Source organism: Pithys albifrons, chromosome 1 (genome assembly GCF_047495875.1).
Source record: "Pithys albifrons albifrons isolate INPA30051 chromosome 1, PitAlb_v1, whole genome shotgun sequence".
Classification (NCBI taxonomy): domain Eukaryota; kingdom Metazoa; phylum Chordata; class Aves; order Passeriformes; family Thamnophilidae; genus Pithys; species Pithys albifrons.
Window position 1 is genome coordinate 60,286,754 of NC_092458.1, and position 25,694 is coordinate 60,312,447.

A 25,694-nucleotide genomic window follows, 5' to 3' on the forward strand; every position below is an offset into this window, starting at 1 on the left:
AGCATATCCTACTGGGGAAAATACACATCTTCATGTTTGTATCAATAAACTGTTTCTCCATCTCAAGGCTAAGAAAAAACATGGCAAATTTACTCATAACATGTGGCCAAGAATCAGAATATTTTGGACTTTTCAGCACACCTGATGATTCCTCCTGAACTTCTGTTTTTCCTTATGCAAGCACAGAGTACATGTGAACAGAACTATTTTCCCCAAATGTCTCACATGAAACTGGTCAAGGGAACTTAAAGATGTACCTGTTTATTATTGATTGACATGCATGTCTTTTCCCTTTTCAAACAAGGGACAGCAAAGACTGCCTGAGAAAGGAAGCTCAGTTAAAAGAATAGCTGCATTCTTAGTGAACAGCCTGGATTCCTGACTGTAAAAAGACTCAATTGCAAGCACCCTACCGTCCTCACTTGGGGCTATCAAGGAATGCCATTCAAAGTGTCCTGCTTAGATCTGACTGAATAGATTTACTGGCTCTGAGGAATATATTTGATTTGCAAAACATACCTATGTAACAGCATTGTTTTGCTTCAGGCAACATATGTTTACACAAACATAAGTTTTCTCTCTCTAGATATATATATAAAGTATCCCACTGGATCTTGCACCAACACTATCCTGAGTTCAGTTTATCTCAACCTATGAAAGGTTTCTTTGGCTCAGCTGGTTATACAGCTGGTTAAACCAAACTCAGGAGCAGGCCACTGCATTATGTACATATTGCTATCAGAATTCTTTTCAGACTGTAAGACACCATGCAAAGAAATCAGCATCCAGTCAGTCAAATGCCCTCACTTTCTTTCCCACAATTTAATTCCAGTTAAGTTTAACATCTTTTATTTAACATTTACACCAGCAAAGTTACAGATTCAAACCACCTTTCTCCACAGACATGAATGACTTGGGTCTTCTTACCTTCAGTTACCTTTACTTTTAAACTGGTACTGTATTACCATAGCAACTGCATACCTAGCAGAAAATAAGATGAGCCTAGAATTCTGTATCTTGCATTTCCCTTCTTTCCCCATGCATATTTCACTATGAAGGCACACACACATTTTCCTCTTTGTCCTTCATACTGGCTGTTGAGAAAAAGGCAGACTGAACTATTTAACGGGAGGTTATTTACCAGCACTGGTCTTCGATATGTTGTCTATGTACAGTCACATACAAGTGTCCTCTCAGCTTAGTACAAGAAACCAGCTGTTTAGTCTCAACATTAGTTTGTAGGAGCATACACAAACCCTACCATCATTTCCAAGTACCACAACGCTACCATAAGATAGCAGTGTGTGCCTTATGCCCCTCTCCCTGCCTTCACAACCACTAAAATATTCGAGAACCAAGAGGGGCTAGAGGGCAACACTGTACTGAAGAGATCTTATAGAAATCAGTTATTGGTGAGCAGGTCTTTTGTTTATTCTCAGTTCTTGTTTCTGTCTACATTCATGCAATCACAAGAAGCAGCAGAGTCTAAAATCCAAAAAACAAAAAAGAGACATAAGCATTTTAGAGCACTATCCACTGGTATGGTAGTTGGTAAACTGGAGACAGTAATGATCTTCTGGCAGTGGCTGCACATATGGAACTGTACAATAGAACAGGCAGCACTAGCACTGCTTAAAGCTTTAGTACCCAGTAATTATGGGCAGCACCATCTTGAGAAATCTCATAAAAGGTTGTTACACATCAGGCACTGAATAAAAATATCTGTACAATCAACTTCTCTTTTTGCATCTAAAAATAACTTTAAAAAATAATCCATCCGCAAGTAACTTTCCTTGCTTTTCTGTTACCCATAAAAAGACAAGACATATCTAATATTCCAAGCAAATGCAGTATTTCACTCTTACAGGACTTAAGGACTAAGGATGGTTAACTCTACTCAAGTCCAACTAAGAAAACCAGCTCTTGATAAACTGAGAAACTCTACTTACAGTCATCAACATTATGTTTTCCCATCTTCTTCCATGCAGTTGTAACACAGATAGAAAGCCATAAATTGTTCTCCCAAAAGAGATAACATAAAAAGACACCAAGGTCAACTGACACACCATGTCAACATCATGGATATACTTGGCCATTCCAGTGCAAGCATTAACCATCAGCAAGTGCTCACTGAGCTGATGGTTACACATCAAAAACACACACATCAAGAGCTTTGGAGCTAAGCCAAATGCTGCAAACCCCCAGACCACTGCTAATGGGAATAAGGACAAGAAAGAATGGGAACATAAAAACTGCAAGTGTGGCGAATATAATGTAAGTCTAGATGTCTAACTGAAGGAACTACAATTTAAAATACAATGGAACACTTACAGTTCCTGACTATTCCTGAAAGTAAGCAGGATCTTGCCACTTGTTGCCATTGTTACAACAGGGATGCACGAGCCTCAGCTGGGAGTCTCTTATAACTGGATGATCATAAGAATGGCAACATAGAGAAACCAAGCAGCACTGCTATGCTTTTTGCTTGCATAATCATTTATCAGAATGTATCAATAGGTCAATAACCCAGTTTTAGTCTTAGAAACAGGAGTTTAATGCTTCCTATTAAAACAGAAGGTATATAGAATGAGGACAAGTGGAACATAGCTCAGCAGGTGGAAAACTGAAAAAGCATGATGTTTTTTCATAATAAGAGAAATCCCTTCAAGCAATTAAACACTTGTTAAAGGAAAGACCAAGAAAGGGCCAAGACCCGATTTGAGAGATCAGGCCAGAAGTGAAAGCCACTCCATAAGGAATCCAAAGCATGAGAACAACTAATTAAAGATAGTCTCCCAACAGTATGAGCCCATGCTCTCAAGTTATGAGTGGGATATGTCCAGGGAAGAACCTGGTCAACAAGCCATGCTGAATGTAGAACTGATTCTGGTACTCTTCAGAATATCAGCACTGGTGCATCAGAAAGCAATGCCAGAAGGGACAGAACTGAAAACATTAACTTCTGCAAGTGAAGGTAATTGCACAGACTGTATAATGTCTGTCTTCAATCTGAGGCATTGCACACATGAGACAAAGCAGTACTGAACAGGTAAAGCTCTTTATCTGCAAAATCCATATTAAAATCTACAAAGGAAAAGGACATCTGAAGAATTCAGCAAGAGTTCTGAACCAGGGTTTAAGCTTGACTGCTTCACGTTAGGGCAAATGACAAGTGTTCCCATGGCGATAAACAGATTTCATGGGCAAGAACACAAATGTTCAACTGAATGACAAAGCTTTGAGGAAACTTGCCTTGAGCTTCCATACTGGCTTCACAGGCTTTCGAAAAAACCAAAACCACCGCCCCCCCCAACCCAACATTCTGCTGGTTCCCTTGTACATATGTCTTAAAAGAACTAAAAATATATTGCCTTAGTCAAGAAGTAAAAACACTGTTGTTATAGCCAGTGGGATATGATCACTTCCAACAACAATTCTGAAAAGCCTCCCCAAAGTCAAATCCAAAGAACAAAACAGACATTTGAAAGTGACTGAAAAGCTTTGCTATTGAATCAAAGAGCAGCAATGAACTTCCATATCTCCAAGGTCATGTTACTGTACTAATTCTGGTTCATTTCTCCATGCCCAACTTGAGAGCTAACTGTAAAGGACACAAGCTACATTAAGAAAAATTCTGACCAACAGGACACACAGTGACAAAAGCAAAAGATCATCCCTGAAAGACAGAAGTACTCTTCAATGTTTTGTTCCACTGCTCTTTGATACTGTTAAAAATGTTCCTGCCAGGACACCTATGGCAAAAGAGAAAACAAAAAAATCGCATCTGTTGCTGGGTATGAAGCACCTACTACATACATATGGAAAAACAATCCAACTTGCATTTTTTCTTGCAGGAAGTAAAAGCAGTGGTCACTTGCCATTCCTCCATAAGTCAATGCCTTTACATCAGCTTATTTACAAAAAAAGTATCTTTAGTTCACTATCATTAAAGCAGATTCTGCATTTCTAGAACATAACTGAACACTCACCAAAATGATGTGTCAACTTTGGCTCAATGTCATGATCATGATACTAGAACTCCAGGTGTAGCACACACTTAACAGTCAGCACTGCTCATAATCCAAGCCTAACTTTACCAGATTAGTCACCAGGAAACCCTGTTTCTCAACATAAGTTACAACTGAAAGATGTGAATGTATGACCAAATGATTGCCTGACTAGGAAAATGTCTTCTTGTAAGAGTAAGGTGAAAAAGTTGTACCCAAATTTAAAGGAACAGGCAGACAAAAAACACTTGCTGGTTATAAAATCAAATCCTGACTCTTGCTATACGAACAGGAGCATTTGACAACCAATACAGCTTTCTTATCTAAATCCTTTTGAATAATGAACAAGATGAAAGGAGATGTCACACAGTCATAGTATCAGAAGAGACACAGGAAGGCTATACAGTTTGGAGCCTTTTGACTGCTCAGAGTCTTGTCCAACTCAGCTATACCATCTCCACAACTACAGGACAACCTATAGCAGTGTTCAATCACCCACATAGTTAGAGTTTTTCCTGATATCCAATCAACTTCCTATGGCACAATTTGCAGCTGTTGCCTCACCACAACCCTGTGTTCCTCCAAGAAAAGCCAGGCTCCTTGTCCCATTAAGTTGTTGCAAATGATAAATACCTCACAGGTTTCTCTTCTAAAGGCTGAAGAAATCCAGTTCTCAAGACTCCACCAAGACAACATTTACTTCACCTTCTGAGCACTTTGGTGCCCCTCACTTCAGGATGCCCATGTCAGATTTTACAAGTTAGTCATCTGACAGTAGGGAAAAGCTTCTCCTCAAGAAGGAACTTACACAATTAGGGGACTACCCAAAACAGTACTCTGCTGTTAACACCACTGTATGTTGTAGAAGACTCTGGAAGTGTCACACTATTCTATTCTACTTGGCATTTTAGACTGCACCCATTCACTCACTGATTAAGATGAAAATAGCTTATTGGGTAAAAAAAATAGGATGGAAGTGAGGTTTTTATACAAATAACCTACTTGTTATCATGGATCCAGGAATTCCCTTTCAGTTACTGGCTATGCTCATTTGTTAGTAGTCCACACAGAATTTTGAGGTCATTCAACTTTCTTCCTCTAAGTCAGATACATTACAAAAATGCTCAAATACAACTTTTCATACAGAACTTCTGTAAGTGCTGTAAGAATGCAATATAGTAGATTATTAGGAAAAACTTAAGTAACTAACAAACAGCAACGTATGACAAGTTAACCTCTACAGTCAAATGTGGTGTAGCACAGGCAAAATCTGAATCTTCCCCTTAAGTTTTAAAACAGACCTTTGGACATTAACCTTTTCCCTGAAAAGTGAATGATCTTACAGATTTGTTGTTGTTTGATTTGGTTGGGGATTTTTTTACTACTGCATGGAACAGGCACTGAGCTGGCCAGACCAGCCCTATCCCTGGTGACCACTTCCATCTTTTTAAGGAAAGAAATCAAAGCAGCCAGTAAGTTAAAATAGTTTAGTGCATCAGTATAGCTCTGAGTTTGTCACATGTCTAAGTGGGTACACCAGTATAATAAGATCTTGATTTTAAACTGCTCTACGGATTAAATTTGAAATACATTTCTTCAGCTCTTATCTTGGATTATAAGGACTACTGATTTGATTATATATATTATATATTTATTTTTAAGAACCCAGTATGAAAGTAGCACATTTCACATACTCTCTACCGACCAAATCCTTTGGGAAATCACTTCCTTAACTTGGTCCATAAAGAATTTACATCTAGACCAATTAAAGACACACACACTTTATAGAGAACAATTTCTTCTGCTAACACATTTGAAAAGCCGTGAACATCCTGGATAGAAAGAGCAAGCTCAGTCTACTAAACAGACCAACAGTTGTATCACAGGTTTCTGTCACAAGAGGTAAGTAAAAAGTTATTCAGGTTTTTTTGTAGCACTATTGCATAAATTACTTCAACTTAAAAGAAAAACACATTCAAGTTTAAGCTATTAATGAGCATTCTTCTCAGGATTCATTTATGCTCCAACTGTAAACAGTATGGTAACACATGTTTAGTACATGTAACAGTAAACAGAGGTCAGACCTTACCTCTTCCTGTATTCCACTGGTAGTAGTTAATTTACTTCCATCAGTAACTGTTATAATTATTGCTGGCTCCAGAAAAAAAGGGTTTCTTCCCTAAAGGGGAAAAAAAAGCAGTTTCACTTAAAATGGTGTAACAAATTCATAATGTTCTCTTCAGTGTCAAACGGCCACTGATACCCAGCTACAAAACTATGAAGCCTGAGGTATTTATTCTCACGAAGTACACAGTACAATGCAATGGGTTTCTGAGCTTTTCTACAGTTAGGCCAAGTAAAGCCAGACATCTAACACATATGTATTTAAAAAATGCATACAAAAACACAGCAAAAATTAGTAACATAGGACTTCATGAATAATGTGGACTGCAGTATTCTGATAAACCAGCAGCTGTTCAGAAAAGCAACTCTGTTCAAAACAGGTACTTTTAATTCCCTCTATTGCAAGATTGACTTTATGTGTGATTTAATTATTGTGTGTCCGAGTAAAGTATTAGCATAGTATCCTGCAATCATGATCCTTGTGTTAGGAACTAATACTCTGAGTGTATTAACACTAACAGCACCAGTTACATTTTGATTACACTGGTTCAATCAAACATGCAACAGTTACTTCAGAAACAAATACTTGCAAAATAGATAAACTTTACATATGAATTCATGTGATCCAGCCAAGACATTGAACTAGTCCAGCTGTAACAAAAAGACTTGGTTGGTTATTGGCAGTTCCTTTTCCTACAGCCAGTATTCTAGGAGTTCTCTCTTCCTCCCAAAAAGAACTCCAGAGTAATCCACGCACATGTCAACTCCAAGACTAGGTAGCACATTCCACTCTACTTCAGGTTAAAAATGGACTGAATAAAAGTCACATTATTTTGTTTAGTAGGTCCTACTCTCCTTCTCTTGTCAAGGTCAAGGCCTTATTTTCCTTCTTCAGAAAATAAATAAAAACATAACTACATGCACAGACTAGTTCTGCTTATAAAGACAATCTCATGAATGCTACAATTGACTCTAAAAATATGAGAACTAATAGGTTTGCAGAAAAACACATTTAAAACCCATTTTTAGAATCCATTAAATATAAAGGATCATCTACTGATTGTGTTTAGAAGAGAAACATTACTTAATTTCAAATATATTTGGTAAAGGGTATGCTGCAGTTTGATTACTGTGGCAAGACCACGTTTACAGTGATCAATTTACAACAAAAATTAAAAAGTTATTTGCTTAGTATTTTTTTCAAACCTTAGTGAAAAACTTTAGTTTATTTTAAAACAATATGCCATCACTACAAAAACCATGAAATAATAAAATTAAAACAAGAGAATCTCCTATGAAAACTAAGCTAGTTCATAATCCAATTTAAACAATTACTCAAAGGAATTTAAGGACTCTCAAAACACACTCAATTTAATTAAAATAATTTCCTAAGAATATTTAGCCTTATTTAATTCTTATGAACAGTTATAGTATATGATTCTGCCAACTAATAGTTTACCACAACCGCAAAAACATCAGCTGGAAGCAAATTACATAATAATTTTGAAAACAGGGTTTCTAACTAGAGGAAAACATTGCTCTCACAAAGACTGAACACAAAGGTATTTGTTGTACTGCTACTGAATGAATGTAAAAATAAATTGACATTTGATAAAAATATTTTAGATTTAGATTGTCATAAGCAATACTTTTTGTGTCAATACTGTGGTGCCATTTGAAATATAAGTACAAAAAAATTGGTCTCTGACAACCCTATTACCTTGATATCCTCATCTTTAAAAACTTTTTAATTCCTCAACTATACTTTTTCTCAATTTTATCCATCTAAAGTTTAAGCCTTAAGTTTAACCAGTTTAGTCTTAGAATGATTACAAAATTGCAAGGAAGGAAACAAGCTTGAGATCCCCCAGGAAACAATTTGAGGGAGAAATGGTTTCATCTTCAATCTACTTTTTATAAATTTCATAAGAATTTTAACTGTACAAAGGACAATCAACATACTAAGAATCAACTCATATTCAGAAACAATTAGAATGCCTCAAGGAAGAAGTTCAGTTAAAATGGCTATTACTGAGATCTATTTTTGACTAAAAATTTCCATGTCATTAATTTTTTAAGGCACCACTGACTCTTTTGACTTTGCTCCCCACCTGAGCTATATGAAGGCTTACAAAACCATTATCAAGTATTCCTAAAAAAACCCCAAAAATGTCAAAAAAAGTCAAACCAACCTCTTATGTATATTAGCTCCCAAAACTCAGATGTTTTTCTAAATTTCACAAAACTAAGTTCCAGAACACTTACAGTTACTAATCTGTTTAGCTCAACTGCAGCAGTTCTGCAAATGATTGGCTGAGAAATTTATTTCAACATAATTAATCTAATTTTACAGTAAATAAATTACTTTTTGTTTCTTTTCCTCTAGAAACATACTATTAAAATAAAACACTTGGAATTTACACATCTTAGGAAGACCATATTCTTCAAAATACATTGTAGCACCATTGACTGTGAATGCACAGGCAATGAATTCAGTCCAGCCCCATTATTTTGGATATCCAGTGAAACAGTGGGTGACAGTGCACACTACCAGCTCTTTGGCAGCTCACAGGTATGCTGTGGTGCCCTGGAAAGCAGCTCAGGATAACATGGTGTAAATTATTAGCCTGCTTACAACTGACTCTGACAACTAACTAACCACCATTAGGTTTTGTTTATTTCAAAAGCAAATCCTTTTCAATAAATTGCTTTTTCTTCTGAAGGTTTGTAGCAGTTGTGAAAGAAAGTACTAAGAAAGGAAGGATCCAGCTGATGATCCTGTTCATCCACCAAGTACTGTAATATGGTACAGGGAAGGCTTTTCCATTCACCAGCAATCTCTGTTTTCAAAGACATGCACCAAGATGACAACTCCCACATCCTTCTGTTTGGAAGAAAGTTGTTTAAAACCCAGCATCAATACCAGGGCTGGCTTGCTTGGCTAAAAAAGAACAATCAAGATATTCAGAGCCTTAAAACTAACTTCTGTTACACAACACACTCATTTCAACAATTTGACAGCTTCACAATTATTTGTTCCAAATCACAACGCAACCCAGTTGCACAGGTTGCCAGTTCTGCCATCCAGTTGAATTAGTTCTGTGCTCAGATAACACACAAAAAAAGACTGAGCTGTGAGCACCTCTGAGCTTCACACACACATCACAGTCAGAAGTACAGCCATCCCATCTCAGCTTGTGTGATGCCCTCAGAGGGAGCCTCAGATCAAACCAGGACTGTAGCAAATTATCATCATAAAAAATTATTGCCTAGTTAAGATGCATAACTAAGAATTCACTTCCAATGGCAAATAAGCTCAGCATCAAGTTTCAGCATGACTGATTAACACGTGCATGATTTTTTCCTTCTTCCCAGTGTGCATGTAAAGCAATTCAAGAGCTACTGTGACCTTACATGCGCAAATATACATTACTACACATGCAGTAAGAGATTGATTTAAGTAACAAGCAACTACTGTTAAAAGTACTTAGTAGTACAAAAGCTTCATGCCCAAGAAAGGCTAGAAGTTGAAAATAAATGTGAACTGAAATATAGTGTATACTTTTAACAGAACATATTACTAATAACTGAAAAAACACATTCTGAGATCATGATGTGTCTAAAAGGCACACTTTCATTTCAGTAAATCAGAAAATTTAACAGAAGCTGTACTGCACATCCGTATCTCATTATACTGTCTTGGCAGAGCCCTTCATTTTCAGAAGTTTCAGCCATAACTGCCAGTAAATTTAAGTATCTGACCAGGAAATACAGAAGTGCACTACAGAAGCACACTATCAGTTTTTCAATTCAATAATTTTTATTTTTTAGAATTTAAAAGGTCAAAATTCTCATAAATGCTCATGAAAATCTGTGACCAACAATTGTTCAGAAACAAAAGCTTTAAATATATGTCAATGACAGCAAAATTATTAGTTTTAAAGCTATTTTTAACTGATGGCACCTTAAAAAATACCAAAACACTGAGCCTGAATTTCAGGCTAAAACAGATCATCCAAATACATCATGGTTTTTCACTTTCTGTATCTTAGAAACTTCAGTTACATTTTGGCAAAATCATAAGTGTCTAAGACATTAACATTTATTGGACTTTCTCCTTCCTTGCTCAAGGCAGAACCCTTTCAGTCAAGTACACAAAGGTATCTAACAATTGCTCTCAAAGTCAACTACATGAGAACTGTTGTATCTTGTGTAACTTTTGTCTCACTTGCATTTTCAGCAGCTTTGAGTATTTTCTATTATCCCTGCAGAAACAATCAACATAGTGGTGAAGACCTATAGACCCAATTGTATTTTAAGCTTTCACTCAACTGTTTCCCAAGTCACACACAACTGAATACACTGCCATCACAGTAGTAAGTTTAGTGAATTCACATCTAGCAACTTGACAAAACTACTCTAAGATTTTTTCAAATGTATGCAGACACACCAAAATCATGCACATACATGTGACATACCCAGGAAAAATATGCTTTCAACTTGGGTAGATTAGTAAATTCTTCCCTATTACTTGATAAGAACCAAAATATCTTTAAACAGAAGCATTCTCAGATGAAGCTGTGCTGCATGTCACCATGAATGTTGAGCACAAACACACCATGAAACTTTGATCTACCAAAAGAACACAATATGCTGGGGAAGGCGGGAAGAGCAAGAATGGCAGCCCAGTTCTACCACAACACTTCCTTTGATAAATCTCACTTATCACAGGACAAGTCATAAGAGTGCCATAATTCTGTGGCCAAACTGAAAAATACAACAGCTCTAAACTCCATCATGGTATTATCCAAGTGATTGAACCTGCACAATAAAAACAGCTTTGAAATTTTATGTCTTTATTATTGCTGGTTTAGAATTGAAACTGACTCCTTCAGCACCAGAGATTCCTGTGACTTCAGTCTGAATGAATAGGAGCTGAAGAACATAACTGGAACTCTGTACCACTCTGCGTTTTACACAGGAGAAGTGATCTGAAACCTGTTACAAAGATTTCAAGTCATAAAACAAATTTTAATATAAACCAGAAACCTCCCTTGATGCCTGATTAACGTAAAAGACACACCAGATCAACCACAAATAGCAATCTTATGAACAACCTAATGAAAGCCCAATTCCAGAAACTACACTACCATCAAGAAAAAATGCCCAGTGTTTTCCTGAAGGGGCTGAAGGGCAGCAGGAGGATTCTTACTGTTAGTGCCAGTCCACAAACATCTACAGCATAGTCAAGCATTCTCCATCCTAATACTGAAATCTTTTAGCTTCCCCTGTAATATCCAAGAGGGGAGGACTTTTGCTCTGCCTTCCCTTCATGCTAGGCAGCTGGGAATACGACTCCACCCACATACAGGTTTCAGAAAGAACACAGATAAAAACCTGTTAAAAGTAATGTGAGACATCCCCTTACTACAACCAAAATAGAGCTCTACATCTCGAGGGGAAAATGACCTTCACAAACACAGGTGATGGCAGCAACTTTTAGAAATCCAAAGTGGAGTCCTCCATAGTCCCAAGAACCATGAAGATCTAATTCCTCTGTATATGACACAACATATACACACACAGAGTGAGTAAAAACACCAAATCTCTTCAAATGAGGGATGAAGGAAAGAAATAGGTTTGACAAATGCTTGAAGTCTTGACAATGCCCATGACAGTAACTACATACTGTGAAAACACCAACTGTCAACATCACCACTGATTCTCAGAAATTAAAACTCACATGGAATTTTTCTGTAATTTTACCTGCATAAAAGGAACATCCATAAACTGATATTTGGCCAAAATAGCATATCAGAGTACCTCACCCATGTAAATTTGTATTTTACTTTGTAATTGAAACAGTAGCCAGCAGAGGGAGCACAAGTTAACAAAATCCATCCTCGATGAGACTTGAGTAACAAGATAAACCTCAGTTTGCATACTACCTCAAAACACACAGAAACAGGTTAATACTCTTCTAAAGCTGTATACCTAAAACCCCTAAATGTACTTGCATAAATATAAATAAGAAGTATTCAATCACTGAACTCTAATCTCTTAATCTAACTCCATGTTTAATCCAACACAACAGTTGGTTCATGGTTTTCTGACACCAATGCACCACACAGTATCATCCCACTTCTCCCTTTTTTGCTGCCCATAATCCACCTTCAGGAAGGCTCACCACAAAGAATCAACTGTATTACATACACACTTCCCTTTTCTTCTGAAGCTAGAAAAGTAGTATTATAACTTAAATTATTGTGGTTTTTGGAGAAGACTTAAAAGCAGAGTTTTAATAAACTACTAGAATTTATCAAGTTCGGAATTCATTCTTCCATTAACTCATCACCTTTTCCCCCAAGGAAATGGAAAATGCTGTTCAAGCAGTAATAATTCCTCCTGCACTCATTCACATTCTGAAAGTCAACGTATCAATGGCGACAATTTTACAGTAAGAATGGCTACCAGAAGAGATCTTCCCTCCATGAGATGAGATTACAAAACCTAAATCCAGCTACACAGAGCTGCTTTCTCTACAGACTACAGCAAGGTTATTAAAGGCAAAATAACTTCCCATGTTCTGGAGAATTCTATAATTAACTACATTACAAATACCTAAGAGCAACTACAATGCCTAAGAAGACATGCACCAATCACCATTTCTTATGTGGAGTATCAATAAAGGATTACAAGATATTCACACAGTTTTTTCTTCATCCCTTACTGACACTACAGATCAGCAGTAGATGAAATTATTTTTGCACACACAGTTAGGACATGAGTTTGGTGGTATGAAGCCTCCTGTATTTCAGGTGACTAGAACAAATGAGTTGCAGGCTTAAACAAATAAAAAAAGCAACAAAAAAAAGGAAAACCAGTTAGCAAAAGGCTTTCAAAGCAGAACACAACTGTAACAGCAGACCTTTCCTAAGGTTAAGGCACATCAGTGACAGAATGTAAGAATGAAAGGAGAACTCGTGAAACAACCACTAGGTCCGTGACACAGGTCACCTAAGTTCCATTTAAAAACAGGAAATTCAAGGTATTTAGGAAAACAAATGGGATGAAAAAACATCACTTGCTCCTTGCTATTTTAGTCTTAAGCATTAGTTTCAAAAATGTTCTAAAAAATAACTATTTATGGCTTCAATTAACTACAGATCCTCCAAACATATGCCATCTTAAACTAATCATGTCCAGTCTGAAAGCTGTAAAAATCAAAGATCCAGTCAGATAACACTTCTATATTTAGAAATACTACAGAGACAAAACATTTGAATTGCATAAGAGACATCAAATCAATTTGCAAAAATGTCATAGAAATATATTTAACCATATCAGCTGCTTCCTCTGCTTGAGCTTGCAAGTTTGCATTCTATAGGCCATGATTTCATTGCATATCCATCTTAAAACATGTAACAAGAAAATTCTGTGCTCAGTATAATTTTTATAGATGCTCGTAACTGTACACATTCTGAGTTTCCAAGTCTGGCACTGAATGAACTGCTTAAAGACTATTTAATTGTGCAACTTCAGTCATTTTGGAATCCTCTCAAATAGTTTGTGCCAAGAACAAAACCAAAACTAACAGGGAAAAAACCCAGGCAACTCAAAGCAGCCTGAAAAGGAGATTCAATGCAACAACTGATCATTCGGAATACCAAAATCTCCATATTGAACAGTGCACATGTGAAAACAGAAGGTATGTGTCAAGAAAGCAGTTTAAGACTCTGTTTGTGTAGAACAATACACGTTGATGAATACATGGTAGGATTTACTGAGACATCAAACTCAAAACCTCAAGATACCCTGATGTCTTCACATGCCTAAATCAGAGATCCAAACATTACTAACTCAGTTTCAAAAATGACAGTTTAGTATATAGGTTTGTCCTGCTTCTTTCATTTAAGAACAAATTTAATTAAGTTTTCGATATCATATTATATAAGTGATAACTTCTTGATTATCTTCCAAGTGCTCCAATTTAGATGAGGTCCTTGCTAAGTTTCAAAAACAATTCAGTCCTTCAATCTTCCACAATTACATGAGTCTCAAAAAAAGAGGCAAAACATATATAGATTTCCTCTATAATGAATTCCAGGAAGTAAATTAATAGTAAAAACCAGCATTAAAATGAGGAAAAAACATTAACATTTGAAACATGTAAGTACTGATGTGACAGATATATGTTAAACCCACAAAGGGAAGAACTTCAGTTCTCTTAAATTAATTGAACTATATAAGCAGCCAAAACAACTATGATCACAACTTGGACCTTATTTTTAATATAATGGAAATTGTCAGTCAAAGACCCACCTTATCAGTTAGTCACAGATTAGTAAATAAATCACTATTTCAATCATCTGAAATTGGATCAACCAACCAACAAATTCCAGCAGTTTTCAAAGTGAATATAGTAAATGCCAGCTGCTAAAAATAGGTTATATTTGAGCTTTTATAATTTTTTTTAAAAAGGTAAAATAACCAGCCACACCAAACATAAAAGTCAGCCCCAAAGACTCTGGGCTTAAGATGATTTTGGTACTATTTCCTTAAAATATTTTTAAATGTTTTATTCCAAAAATAACTGACCTTGTCAAGCCCTGGATCAAGTCCCTAATTACAGCAGCCTTTCTACTTCACAGCAATGACTTTACACAGCTGCTCCTGGCTCAGCTGGTGCAATTCACAGTCCTAAGCCAGGCCTCTGTTCAACTGTACGGGAGAAGGGTAATGAGTCCTACAGTTGCCAGAACACTGAGTAGGGAAAACACACAAAAAACTAACAAGTAAAAAAAACCAAACCAAACCCAACCAAAAAACACCCCCAAGGGGAAAAGACAGTTGTGTACAAAAACCTTCACACCTTTCTGGGGGAGGTTAACAATCCAGAGTACTGACAAGCTGACTGGAAGTAGCTTAATAACCTATGAACACAGTGCAACTCTACTGAATAATGGTCCAACTCCCCCCACAGTTCCCTCCTTGAATTTATCACCACTACACCAGGAACTTAGTTGTTGTTCTAAAACATTCTGAACCACTGGTGTACACAGTACAGCTTATTAATCATCACTGATCAGTCACTGATGTGTTTTACAACATAAAATCACACTCACAACTTGAAGCAAGTTTGGCACATGAGAGGCCGTAAGTTCCAGAGCAGAGCAGCCACCTAGGCTGAAGATGTCTTACATGCAGATGCATACAATCAAGTTGCCATTCTGGGATTCAGAGCATGGGAGATCAAGTGGGGGAGGGTGGTTAGAATTGTCAGAAGAAAGAGAAGGCCACTTTTCACTCATTCTGTATACAGAGCATCAAAAAAGAATGTCAGTGCTCTAAATTGATTCCAATGAAAATTATTCTGGATTTGTTCAATGTAGCTTGACAAAATGCACAGTGTATTCAGGTAATTTATCCTAAAACATCACTACCAAATAAAAGATTAACACCCTGGTCTCCACAGGCAGCAGCAGTTACATGTAAAGAGAAAAAAAACAAACCCTGTGAATTAAGGAAAATGGGAGTGGCAACATTCAACAGATACCAAATGTGATTTTTCAGATTAAAGTTACTAGAATAGGATCAGACTTTGACAAGTTTTCTTGTTCTCTTATACAATCAGAAGTCTTATCTACTCAGGGAACCATGACAGTCATTCAAGGTTCCTGATAAGGTTAGTACTGTATTTTGCAGCTAGCAACTTCTTACCTGCTTACTTTAATTTGACCATAAGCACTAACCTAGCTCCCTACTGGAAGAGCCAGGCTTAAATCTGTAGTGGACTATAGATTCATGCAAGCTGGGGCAAATCAATAAGCTGAGACTACCCCTGGGATGAAAACAACAGGTGCTTTGATAAGATCCCTGATTTCTCAATCATGTATGACTGAAATGGCCTATACAATATATTTTTGATAAATCTAGTCCATTGGGGACAACTTGATGGTTCTAGAGTGATGAAATAAATCCCTTCCACCTTTTTTTTTTAAATATACTGGCAATCAAGAAAACCTGAAATCCTGCTTGCTGTCAACACTCATATTTACAATAGTAAAAATATACCAATACACAGAATATACCTCACAAACATAATATGCTTTCTAGAAATCACAGAATTATATACAGGATTATCAGAAATCTCTTACAGCTCACAGGCTAGTTCACCCTAAAAAAAAAAATCAAGTATCATAACCATTACCCCCCTACCTGCAGTATTTATTTTTCTTTAAATGAAACTGATCTACACTTTGGAAAATTAAAATTAGCACCATAATTACACAATGAAAACTGAACATTTAATAAGGAGTTCTGTATTAGGTAAGATAAAATGCTCAAAAACTTATATGAAATTCCAAGCAGTTACATAAACGGGTGAAAACAATTGCATCAGACAATATGAGGCTAAAGATCACATTAAGTGTAACCATTAACACATTCTTGAAGTGGGAGATGCAGATATGGGAATCATCTATGAGCTAAGACTCACTGTGTTGATAAAGATTCAATATATTGTTAAAGACTCACTATGTTGTTAACCTGAAGAAAAAAGCAACAGCACATAAGCTCTCAAGAAACCCAACAGTTTTAACTGAGCCTCAGCTGAATTAGAACTCAGACACATTCACAAGTTCTTCCCTTCGAGATTCAGAGATGTCTACAAAATAAAACCAAGACTGAACAACCTCAAAGAAATATACCATGACAGATACTAGTTAAAAAAACACCAAACCCCCCTCCCCCGCAACCAAAATACTTCTACTTCACAAAATAATCAAACTCCTGGCTTGTCATCCATAGGTATTTGTGCTGCCCCACAACAACTTTTGTGATGAAATGCAAATATATTTCAAAAAGATAGGAATACTTCAGCTGCAGGACATGTAACTTTAGGCACCCAAAGTTCACATATCTAGGGAGTCTATAATGACCTAAAGCAAATAAACTGTTCCAGAGAGAAGGTCACACCAAGATGTAAAACTTTGGTACTACTAACTGTCCTCAGACTTCCTGTGATGACTTTTTAGTGAATCCATGCATTTCAGCAAGGGACAGACATCTGTGTCACCTGCTTAAGCTCTGGCAGGGAACCTGTGCTCATCTGACATCCTAAAAATCAAAGCTTCCATGAACATGTTATGGCACTGTCCCTTCCAAATCAAATTTGCTTAAATACTGAGCACTTAAAAGATTCAAAGTGGTCAAAGCACATTCATAACATGATGAAGTACCTCACTTCTTTCTGCTAATGGAACAGACAGATATTGTTTTTACTTGAAAAAATAAAGTTCTTCGTGTAGGCTTGTTTTAAATTCTTTAAAAACACACCATGTTAGAACTAAAAATGTGATTTTCGGAGCACTTATTGAGACTTTCAGTGAGCTTTGTTGTGCTAGGAAGGCTGAAAGGCAAGCAGTTCCCCCTCACAATGTGAAAAAACACTTCAAGAGTGCCTGTTGTAGCTCTCAAAGGTTATTATTAAACTAAAAACTACCAAGATTCTAAGGGTGGACAAGATGTTATGTTTAAAGGTTACAGCCTAAAAAGTGTATTTTTGAACCAACATGCTTAATTTCATCACACAGCAAGTGATAATGAATTTCACCAGCCCTTCACACCAGCAAGCATACAGGTTTATGTTAAAACCATTTTTATTCCACAGAAGACTATGAGAAACCTCTTCTTATATTTCTGCCATTACTATACTTAAGCTTGCTTTGTTGTCTACTACTGTCTTGAAGTTCTCCAATTTGGTTTAGTTGGGGAAGGGGAGCAAAAAAAAACCCCAAAACCAAAAAAACAACTACTCTAGAAGCACAAACCTCTGCCCTTACCAACATGAGAATTGAACTGCCTATGCAACTGTGCCATCATGACAAAGCAGGAAATACCAACCTAAACTTTGGTTCCAAATTTGGAGGCAGACTCAACACAGGCCATTTCAGTGCAATGTTTATGACCCCACGATGCCAAGACAAAAGCCATGCTAAAGGGATTTTAACTTTTGAGAGCAAGGAAATCTAGTAACAATCACCAAAAGGATTGGGAAAATAAAACCACTCAACAATTTAAAGAAAACAGACCATCACTGCAAAAACATTGCATTTCATGTTAGGGGACAATATTTTTACATGTGATTGTTGTTTTTATAAGCTGAGATCCTAGATACAGATAAGCACATGATCAAGGAGTCAGCCTATAATCTGTGCCTCAAACAAGACTGTTGTGCCTAGAAGCATTATTAGACTTGATCTCCTACATATGCTATTTACATGTGTTTGGAATATCATAGCATTTAAGCCATTATGGCAAAGCATGCTGACCTCTACAGACCAATGTTAAGTTTTATTGTGTGAACACATCAGCAATTCTGCTCCAGTAGCTATGAAAGGGTCTAACCATACATTCAGAGAGAACCATAAAGTAGCAGTTAACCTAGGATTTTTAAAGTTCCCAGAATCAGTTGAATTCCACTTGGATATTAGTCTCAACATTCCTTAGTTATGCTTCTGTTCATATGTGAAATGCACCACAGAAAAAAAGAAAGGCTTTCACCAAGACTACACACAGCCTGGTAAGTCATCCAAACAGTGTTTCTTGCGTTAGTCTAAATCCAGGCAGCACCTCATTCATGTGAACGAAAAATACTTATCCTAAGTCCACTTGTATTAAAGAAGCATTATAGTTGACTCTTCTCTTTCAAAAAACTAAGTTAGCATGAATTTTTTTCACATTACATTTGTTTAAAAGTCAAACATCTCTAAGCCAGTTTTACCATATAAATAATTACAACACTGAAGAATATGTGCAAGACACTCTACAGGATAAAAAGCTCATAAAAAGCTTGTTATTGAAAAGCATTCTTCCTATCTGCAGTATTAAAACTAAAATTTACCTTGAAAAAAATCTGTAAAAACATCTTGATGTGTCAACTCAACCACTTTGAAATCCACTCAGATAAATGTACTTTATCCTCTCAAACCTTATTCTGTGCAATACTGCTGAGAAAAATAGGAGACTTTCACTCCACAAATAACAGGCAAGGTGAAACCCATGAGGTATCAGAAAATCAGAGCTTTAGCAATTTAAAACACCCATCAAATTCTAGTTTTGTCCATGCTGTGTAGGTTCTTTGCATGCGAGTATCAAAACGTAATTGATACATTTACCTACCTTAGATTCAGTGCTTAGCCTTAGAAGTCTCACAACAAACTTCAAACTGAGGTACATTGATGGTTCATTTCAACCATTTGTTTATATTTTTCTGTATTATAACAGCAGCTACAGTTTCCATATTTTGTGTTTCCACAGAAACACATCTATTAGTATTTAACCCTTCTATTAACTATAACAAGCTGCACATTTACTTCACTCAAAACTATTTAGTTGAATTGTGACTACACATGTACTGCTGAACAAATCATACTTGTGAGACTGAGAGGTATATTCCAAGAGGACAAAAAAATCTGCTAGTAAAAGGCTTGATATTTAAAACTACCTGAAACAATGGAGAAGCTGAATTGGAGAAAAATAAGAGAAGTCAATTAGCTAAGGGCAAACCAGGCTAACGAAGCATTTTGTATGATATGACAGTAAACCCTTACTGAACTTAAGTGTGTTTAAACCACGTTCTACCTGAAGACATCCAAATCCAGTATTTTTGACGAAGCTCTCCATAAAAATGCAGAAGGTGAGAAGGACTGCTATTTTTAGTGAAGCCGAAAAGCTGACACCCTATTTGAACATTCATTCTTCTGCTACCACAATCATCACAAAGCATACTATGGTGGGAACAGCTATTATTGGATTCAAGCAGTATAATGCTGAATTTATCAATCTGAAAGAGCTGTAAAAATTAAAGGAACAATCACCTTAAAATATGTGTACTTTGTAAACCCCTTTTTTTCTGGCAAACGCCTTCACAAAAACTTGGATCTAGAAATCCTTGATAAGACAAAGTGTTTACAAAGCCATAAAATAGCACTAATAGCAGAAAAATAGCTTTTGAAAAAATCTTCTGGGTGCTTAACAATTTAAATGTGTTGACAGTGTCCCTTTAAGACCTAAATGTGAGATACTGTGATGAGCTGGTCACTTGGTAATTCAATCTTTTTGAGTATCTGAGGCAGTACTTATTGACTGAAGAAGTAGTATGATAAACATTCACAGTAAAAATCCAAACATTAAAGTTGGAACAAAATGTGAAGCAGGAGATTTTCTTCAATTTCAGAATGACCGTTCAGCCATCACTCTTGTTCAGGATGTCAGCTGATGGAGAACTCTGGTCGACTTTGAAAGAAAACAAGTATGGTGAGTGACACTGCCATTTAAACAAAAAGTTCATACTCAGTAGGGGGACAAGATACCAAACTGCTGGATGACATAACCAGAGAATCCCATCAAGCTTGTACCATGTCTAGTCATTTGCATGTATAAGAAAGTCTGTTTCACAATTCATCCATGTGAAATAAGTGGATCTTGGCAAATGTCTTAGAAGCTTGTCAATACACTAAAATACAAGCATGGCAGTCAAATATCAAAAGCTAGAAAGATTTCCCACAGAAAAAAACCCTTAAAAGTTTGGATTTATTATGTCACATAATACCACACCTAAGATGGTCTACATGTTGCTTTTCTGTAAAATTATCATCTCCTCCCACTGTAAGATAACCACTCTTCAAACATCTGCTGGCTATGTTTTACTTAATCACCAATTTGTGGTTTTAATATTTGCAGCTGCTTTAAAAGAGAATCAGCACTTGATGTTCTAGTGAACACTAGTGAAAACTGTCTCAAACGCAACTGAGCATTCTGATCACTTTTATTTTCCTGAATTTGTATGTTTCTCAGATCTTGCATGGTTAAATATCCATTTATCTGAAGCAAATTTTAGATAGTAGACATGATCAACAGGAAGAAAGCATAAAAAGACAGTGCTTAAAGACCAATGTGAAGTCAAGGACAGTTAACTGCCTTGGATCTCTCCCTGCAAATGCTGAAGGACCACTTAAGTGCTCTGGAATTTGATCTGATTTATATTAAAAAAATGCTACTTGGATTAGACTAGCCAATATGAGAACTTGTGACTTCAGCAGCAGATGATCTGGCACTTGCAATATAATTCATCTTTTTTTGCAGACTCTAAAAAGAGTCAAAAATTCTACTTAATCATCTGACTGCACATGTGAACACCTCTCCAACAGCCAGCTCCATATGTGGAATGGAGCAAAAAATAATAATAAGCAAGAGTGGGTTCAAACCCAGAGAGACATAACCAAAACAGACCAAAGAAAAAGTCATTGATTCACAGACAAAAGAGCAGCTATTACACACTACCTGTGAGTCAAAACAATCATGACAACTCAACTGCCCCCTTGACTGAGCACTGAACACAGCTGGCTCACTTAGAGCAAATTATCTGACATGAATTAAAATAACTATCAGTAGCAATGCGAAAGAGCCAGTATTGTGTGTATGTGCCTACAACAGTTAAGTGTTTAAAAAGATTCACACAGCTCACATAACTAAACAAAAACATCAGAAAATGGGGAAGATTATACACAGATGTATGAGGACAGCAGATAGTAATAGAAAAAAAATAACCATGTGTGGAACTAGCACTTTAAGTTTCATCACTAAATTGGCATTTTAAAAATGTTTAAGCTCACTTCATCATCTAGTGGCAAAATATTACAATGCGGCATGAAAGAAACTTCCTTCCCAAACAAACGTGGCATGTTATCACATAGACTCTGTGTAGACGAGAAAGGGACCTAATGTTGACAACCACACTTCCATGTTAAATACCAAGAGCAGCAGCTAATCCTCAGATTGCTGACAGAGCATTACATGAGAATAACAAAATGGGGAGACTCAAGCAGGTACATCCCATGTGAAAAATACATGCTATACTCTGCCCAATATTAGTAACATCCTTCAAGTGAACAAATACAGGCTTTGATCCGGTGCCAGAAAGAACTCAGGACACTTCTAATGCACAGGCTTAACCCACAATTCCTGTCTTTTAGCAACTCATACTAATTAGCAAGAGAATGTTGACCCACTCCAAACAAAAGTCCTGCTTTAAAGGCATAGTTGCAATAGATATACTGGAAAAGCACAGCTTCTCAAGGCTCTGGTACAACAGGCAGGTTTATACAGGTACACAGAGAAATGTTGTGGTAAAGTCACTGGAAACAAATGGGGTTTTGAAAGAGTTGTGCTTCTTCCAATACTCTTGGACATGCAGTGTTATTAGAAAAATGGCTCATCTCCCAAAGTGTACTTAATTGATTACACAGCACTTTATAGAGAAAGCAAAGTTATCGTAACCATATCAGGTTCACCATCCAAGGTACTGAACACAGACTTGATATAAAAAAGAAGATACAGTTGAACTGAGAAGGTCAGCTTGAAGGCTATGTCATAACTTAAAAATTGAGGAGTAACTGAAGTTAAAAACCAGGTAAGTTGGGTACCAAACTATAATCACTGATTGTATTTCTTCAAGCTATCTGAGCTCTGCTTACTTTTGGAGAAGCCCCCATATCACATATTTCACAAGGATGCTGCTTTGGACAACTAGCTAATTGCTGTCTCTGGGAAGTCTGTGTTTCAAGGGTTTTTATGCCTATTAACAGTCAACCTACCTGCCCATAGTTGTCTATGCCAGTTACTAATCTATTTAAGTTTAATAAATCAAAAGCTGTCCTTAGGGACTGGCCAAGAGTTGTAAGTCCTTCAGCTTGAAGGTTTTTCAGTTCATTCATAAACGTTGCATGGTTTTCCTTCCAGCCAGCCTGCAAAGAGAAACGTGAGAAGACTTATTCTGCAGATACAAGTTTTGCTTTCGTGTTAGGCTACAAAGTGCCTTCCCTGCTGCATGCAGATTACTAAAAACGTTAAAACAACACCTCACAAGTTACTTATGCATAATGCTGTCTGAAAAAAAGTCTGAAAAGATGCACTTCTCCAATCTTAGAGCTTCCCATCTAATAAACGAGCATTTCTGATTTGTCCCAAAGAACAAATTTCTGTGAAGTCGCTGGTGCCCAAACCTCCGAAGTATTTACACCGCCCTCCCTGAGCCCGCTGCAGACGGAAGCCAGCTGCACTGGGAAGCGCCTTCCAACAGGTTCACCGCCCCGTGTCATGTGGACCCTCCGCCCCTTCCCTCGCGCGGTGCGTCCCCTCCTCCCCGCCCCGGCGGGGCGCGGGAAGTGCCATCCCCTTCCGAGTCCGGGCTCTCCGGGCTGCAGTCGCTCCTTTCCTCGGCTCGCCCCTTCCAAGCCGAACTCTCCTCGGAGTTGCGGTGACTTCTCCCAAGTTGAATAAATATCCCCCACAGTCCATTGCTGCCGCTCACACCGCGCAGGGGAGGCGTCGGCCATGTTGATGTCAGCGCCGCCGCCGAAGCCCGTGTGTGCCGCTCTCCGCACCGCCGGGGCCGGAGCGAGCGGGCGGGGGGCGGCGGGGCCGGAAGGAGGCCGGGCAGGAGGGGGCTGAGCGGGGGTTACCTTGATAGCGTAGGGAGGCTCCTCGAAAGTGACCAGCATGTACCTGTCTCCCCTGCTGGCCGGGTCCCGGGCTCGGAGCTGCGGCGCGGGGCACAAAGCAGAGGGTGAGCCGAGAGGCGGCGCCGCCGCCGGAGCCCCCCGGCTCGGCCCGGCCCTCCCCTCCCTCCCTGCCCACACGCACTCGCTTGCTCGCTCCCGCCCGCCCTCGCCCCGCGCCCCCGGCCCAGGCAGCCCCCGCGCCCTGTCGCCCCTTCCCCTCCCCGCTCAGGCACTCTCCTCTCCCTCTCTCGCCTCCTCTCGCAAGGCAGAGCCCGGTACCTTCATGAAAGTCTCTACAGCGCCTTTGGCTATGTCCAGATAGGTGGTGCCCAGATGGGTGCGCTGGTTCATGGAGGCGGACGTGTCTATCAGGAAGAGTAAGATGGGCATAGTGCGGAGGGGCCGGCGGCCGGGCGGCTACATGGACAGCGGGCGGGGGGCTGAAGGGAGAACCGTGGGGCAGGGTGGGAGGGATAGAGGGAGAGAGAGGAGAGGAGACGGGGGACGGGAGAGGAGTAAGTGGCTGTGAGTGCTGTGCACGGGGAAGGGCGCCTCCCCGCTGCCCCTCTGCCGAGGCGGGGGGGAAGGGGGGGGCAGCCCTGCCTGCCCTGCCCTCCTTTGTGTGAGGGGCCTGCTCAGCCCAACACAGGCTGGTTTATGAGGGAGAGGCGGATAGGGCTGCGCTGCTGGCTAACCTTCCCCCCACCACCACCTTCCTCCTCCACCGCCGCCCGCCCTCCCCTCCCCCTGTTGATGTTACTCAGAAGTTTCGGGCGGAGCAGCCGCAGCTCCGCCACCCCGCACTTTCTCGCTCTGACTGAGGAGCTTCCTCGCTCGCCGCCCGCTTTTAAGGCAGCCTGAGCAGGTCGGGCCCCGCCCCTCAGGGACACGTCTCCGCCCCACGTGACCGCTTCCTGGCCCCACCATAGGGCCGCCCGTATGCCATCATTAGCATATGCAAATCGAGGGGCGGGGCGGGGCGGTGGGAGCGCGCAGGCGCGGCTGCAGCGCCGCGGGGGGCGGGCAGGGGACACGGGGCAGGTCGGGGGGTGCTGTCCCTCGCGGGGTGTTCTCCGGGCGCGTTCCCCAGGGACGGTCCCCAGGCGGCGGAAATGTGGAGGGGCACCGCGGAAGGGAGGGCCGGAGGATCTGCCGCCGCGCCCCTGGCTGGACTGTGCCGAGGGCTGCGGGTGACGCACCGCGGCGATGGCGCCGTGCCCGGCCTGGCCCGGCCGCTTGGGGAGGGCGCCGGGGCGGCCCCTCGGGGTCGCCGGGCCAGGCCAGGCCGGGCCGGGGCGGTGGCTCCGGCGCTGCCGGTGTGTCCCCGCCGGGAGCGGGAGGGTGAGTCACGGGGTGGGAGGAAAGGGGGCGGGCGCTGCCCCCGCCTCGTCCCTGGACGCCGCCGTTCTCCTTGAGGCGGCGGGAACGTCTCCTGGCTGCCCCCGAAGCGCGTCCTCCCCGCTCGGCGTGCGAAGGGAACGCTGAGGGTGCTCCCGGTGCCCTGTGCTGGGCCAGACACCGGCACAGCCCCTGAGCGCCGGGGGGCGGCCGAGAAGCCCCGCCGGCCCCGGGGCCGAGGGAGCAGCAGGATCGCTGCTCAAGGGAACTTCGACCCCTGGCTGGCAGTACATGAGTCGCCTTTTGTACCCACTGGGGTTGAGATGTAGGAAGCGCTCCGGTACCGTTTTGGTGATGAACTCCCAGAGACATGATCTGGCCTTTCACTCGATCTTTAGGGGGAAAAAATTTGGCTAACCTCAGCTGTGACCTTTTCCCCTACATGCGGGTGGAGATTAACACTAAGGTTTCTTTCATCCAGGCTAAGGCACTCCAAATTTACTTCCTATAAATAATACAACTGTTGAGTGTTTCCAATCAATTAATGATGATCTCTGTTCTTAGTTGTTTTTTGGCAATTTGTTGGTTTTTTTTTTCCCCAGCAATTGAATCTGCTGTTTCTACTCTCATAGTCTTGGAGCAGTAACTTCAGAGCCATTTC

The 25,694-nt window shown here is 39.6% G+C and overlaps 1 protein-coding gene across 3 annotated transcripts in view; it reads right to left on the bottom strand.

Annotated features, from left to right (window-relative positions):
• The window catches only part of INTS6 (integrator complex subunit 6), a 41,959-nt gene extending 17,453 nt beyond the window's left edge, over window positions 1-24,506 (bottom strand). For 2 of the 3 annotated variants that reach the window (XM_071551872.1, XM_071551854.1), the window contains exons 1-4: window positions 23,975-24,417; window positions 23,657-23,734; window positions 22,790-22,939; window positions 6,097-6,186 (exon numbers count right to left, since the gene is read on the bottom strand). In XM_071551872.1, the coding sequence (XP_071407973.1) occupies window positions 6,097-6,186; window positions 22,790-22,939; window positions 23,657-23,734; window positions 23,975-24,085 (429 nt within the window). In that variant the 5' untranslated portion in view covers window positions 24,086-24,417. Of the gene's footprint in view, window positions 1-6,096; window positions 6,187-22,789; window positions 22,940-23,656; window positions 23,735-23,974; window positions 24,418-24,455 lie in introns of those variants that run through there. The other variant, XM_071551862.1, reaches the window with a different exon arrangement.
• Between the last annotated feature and the right edge of the window lie 1,188 nt (window positions 24,507-25,694).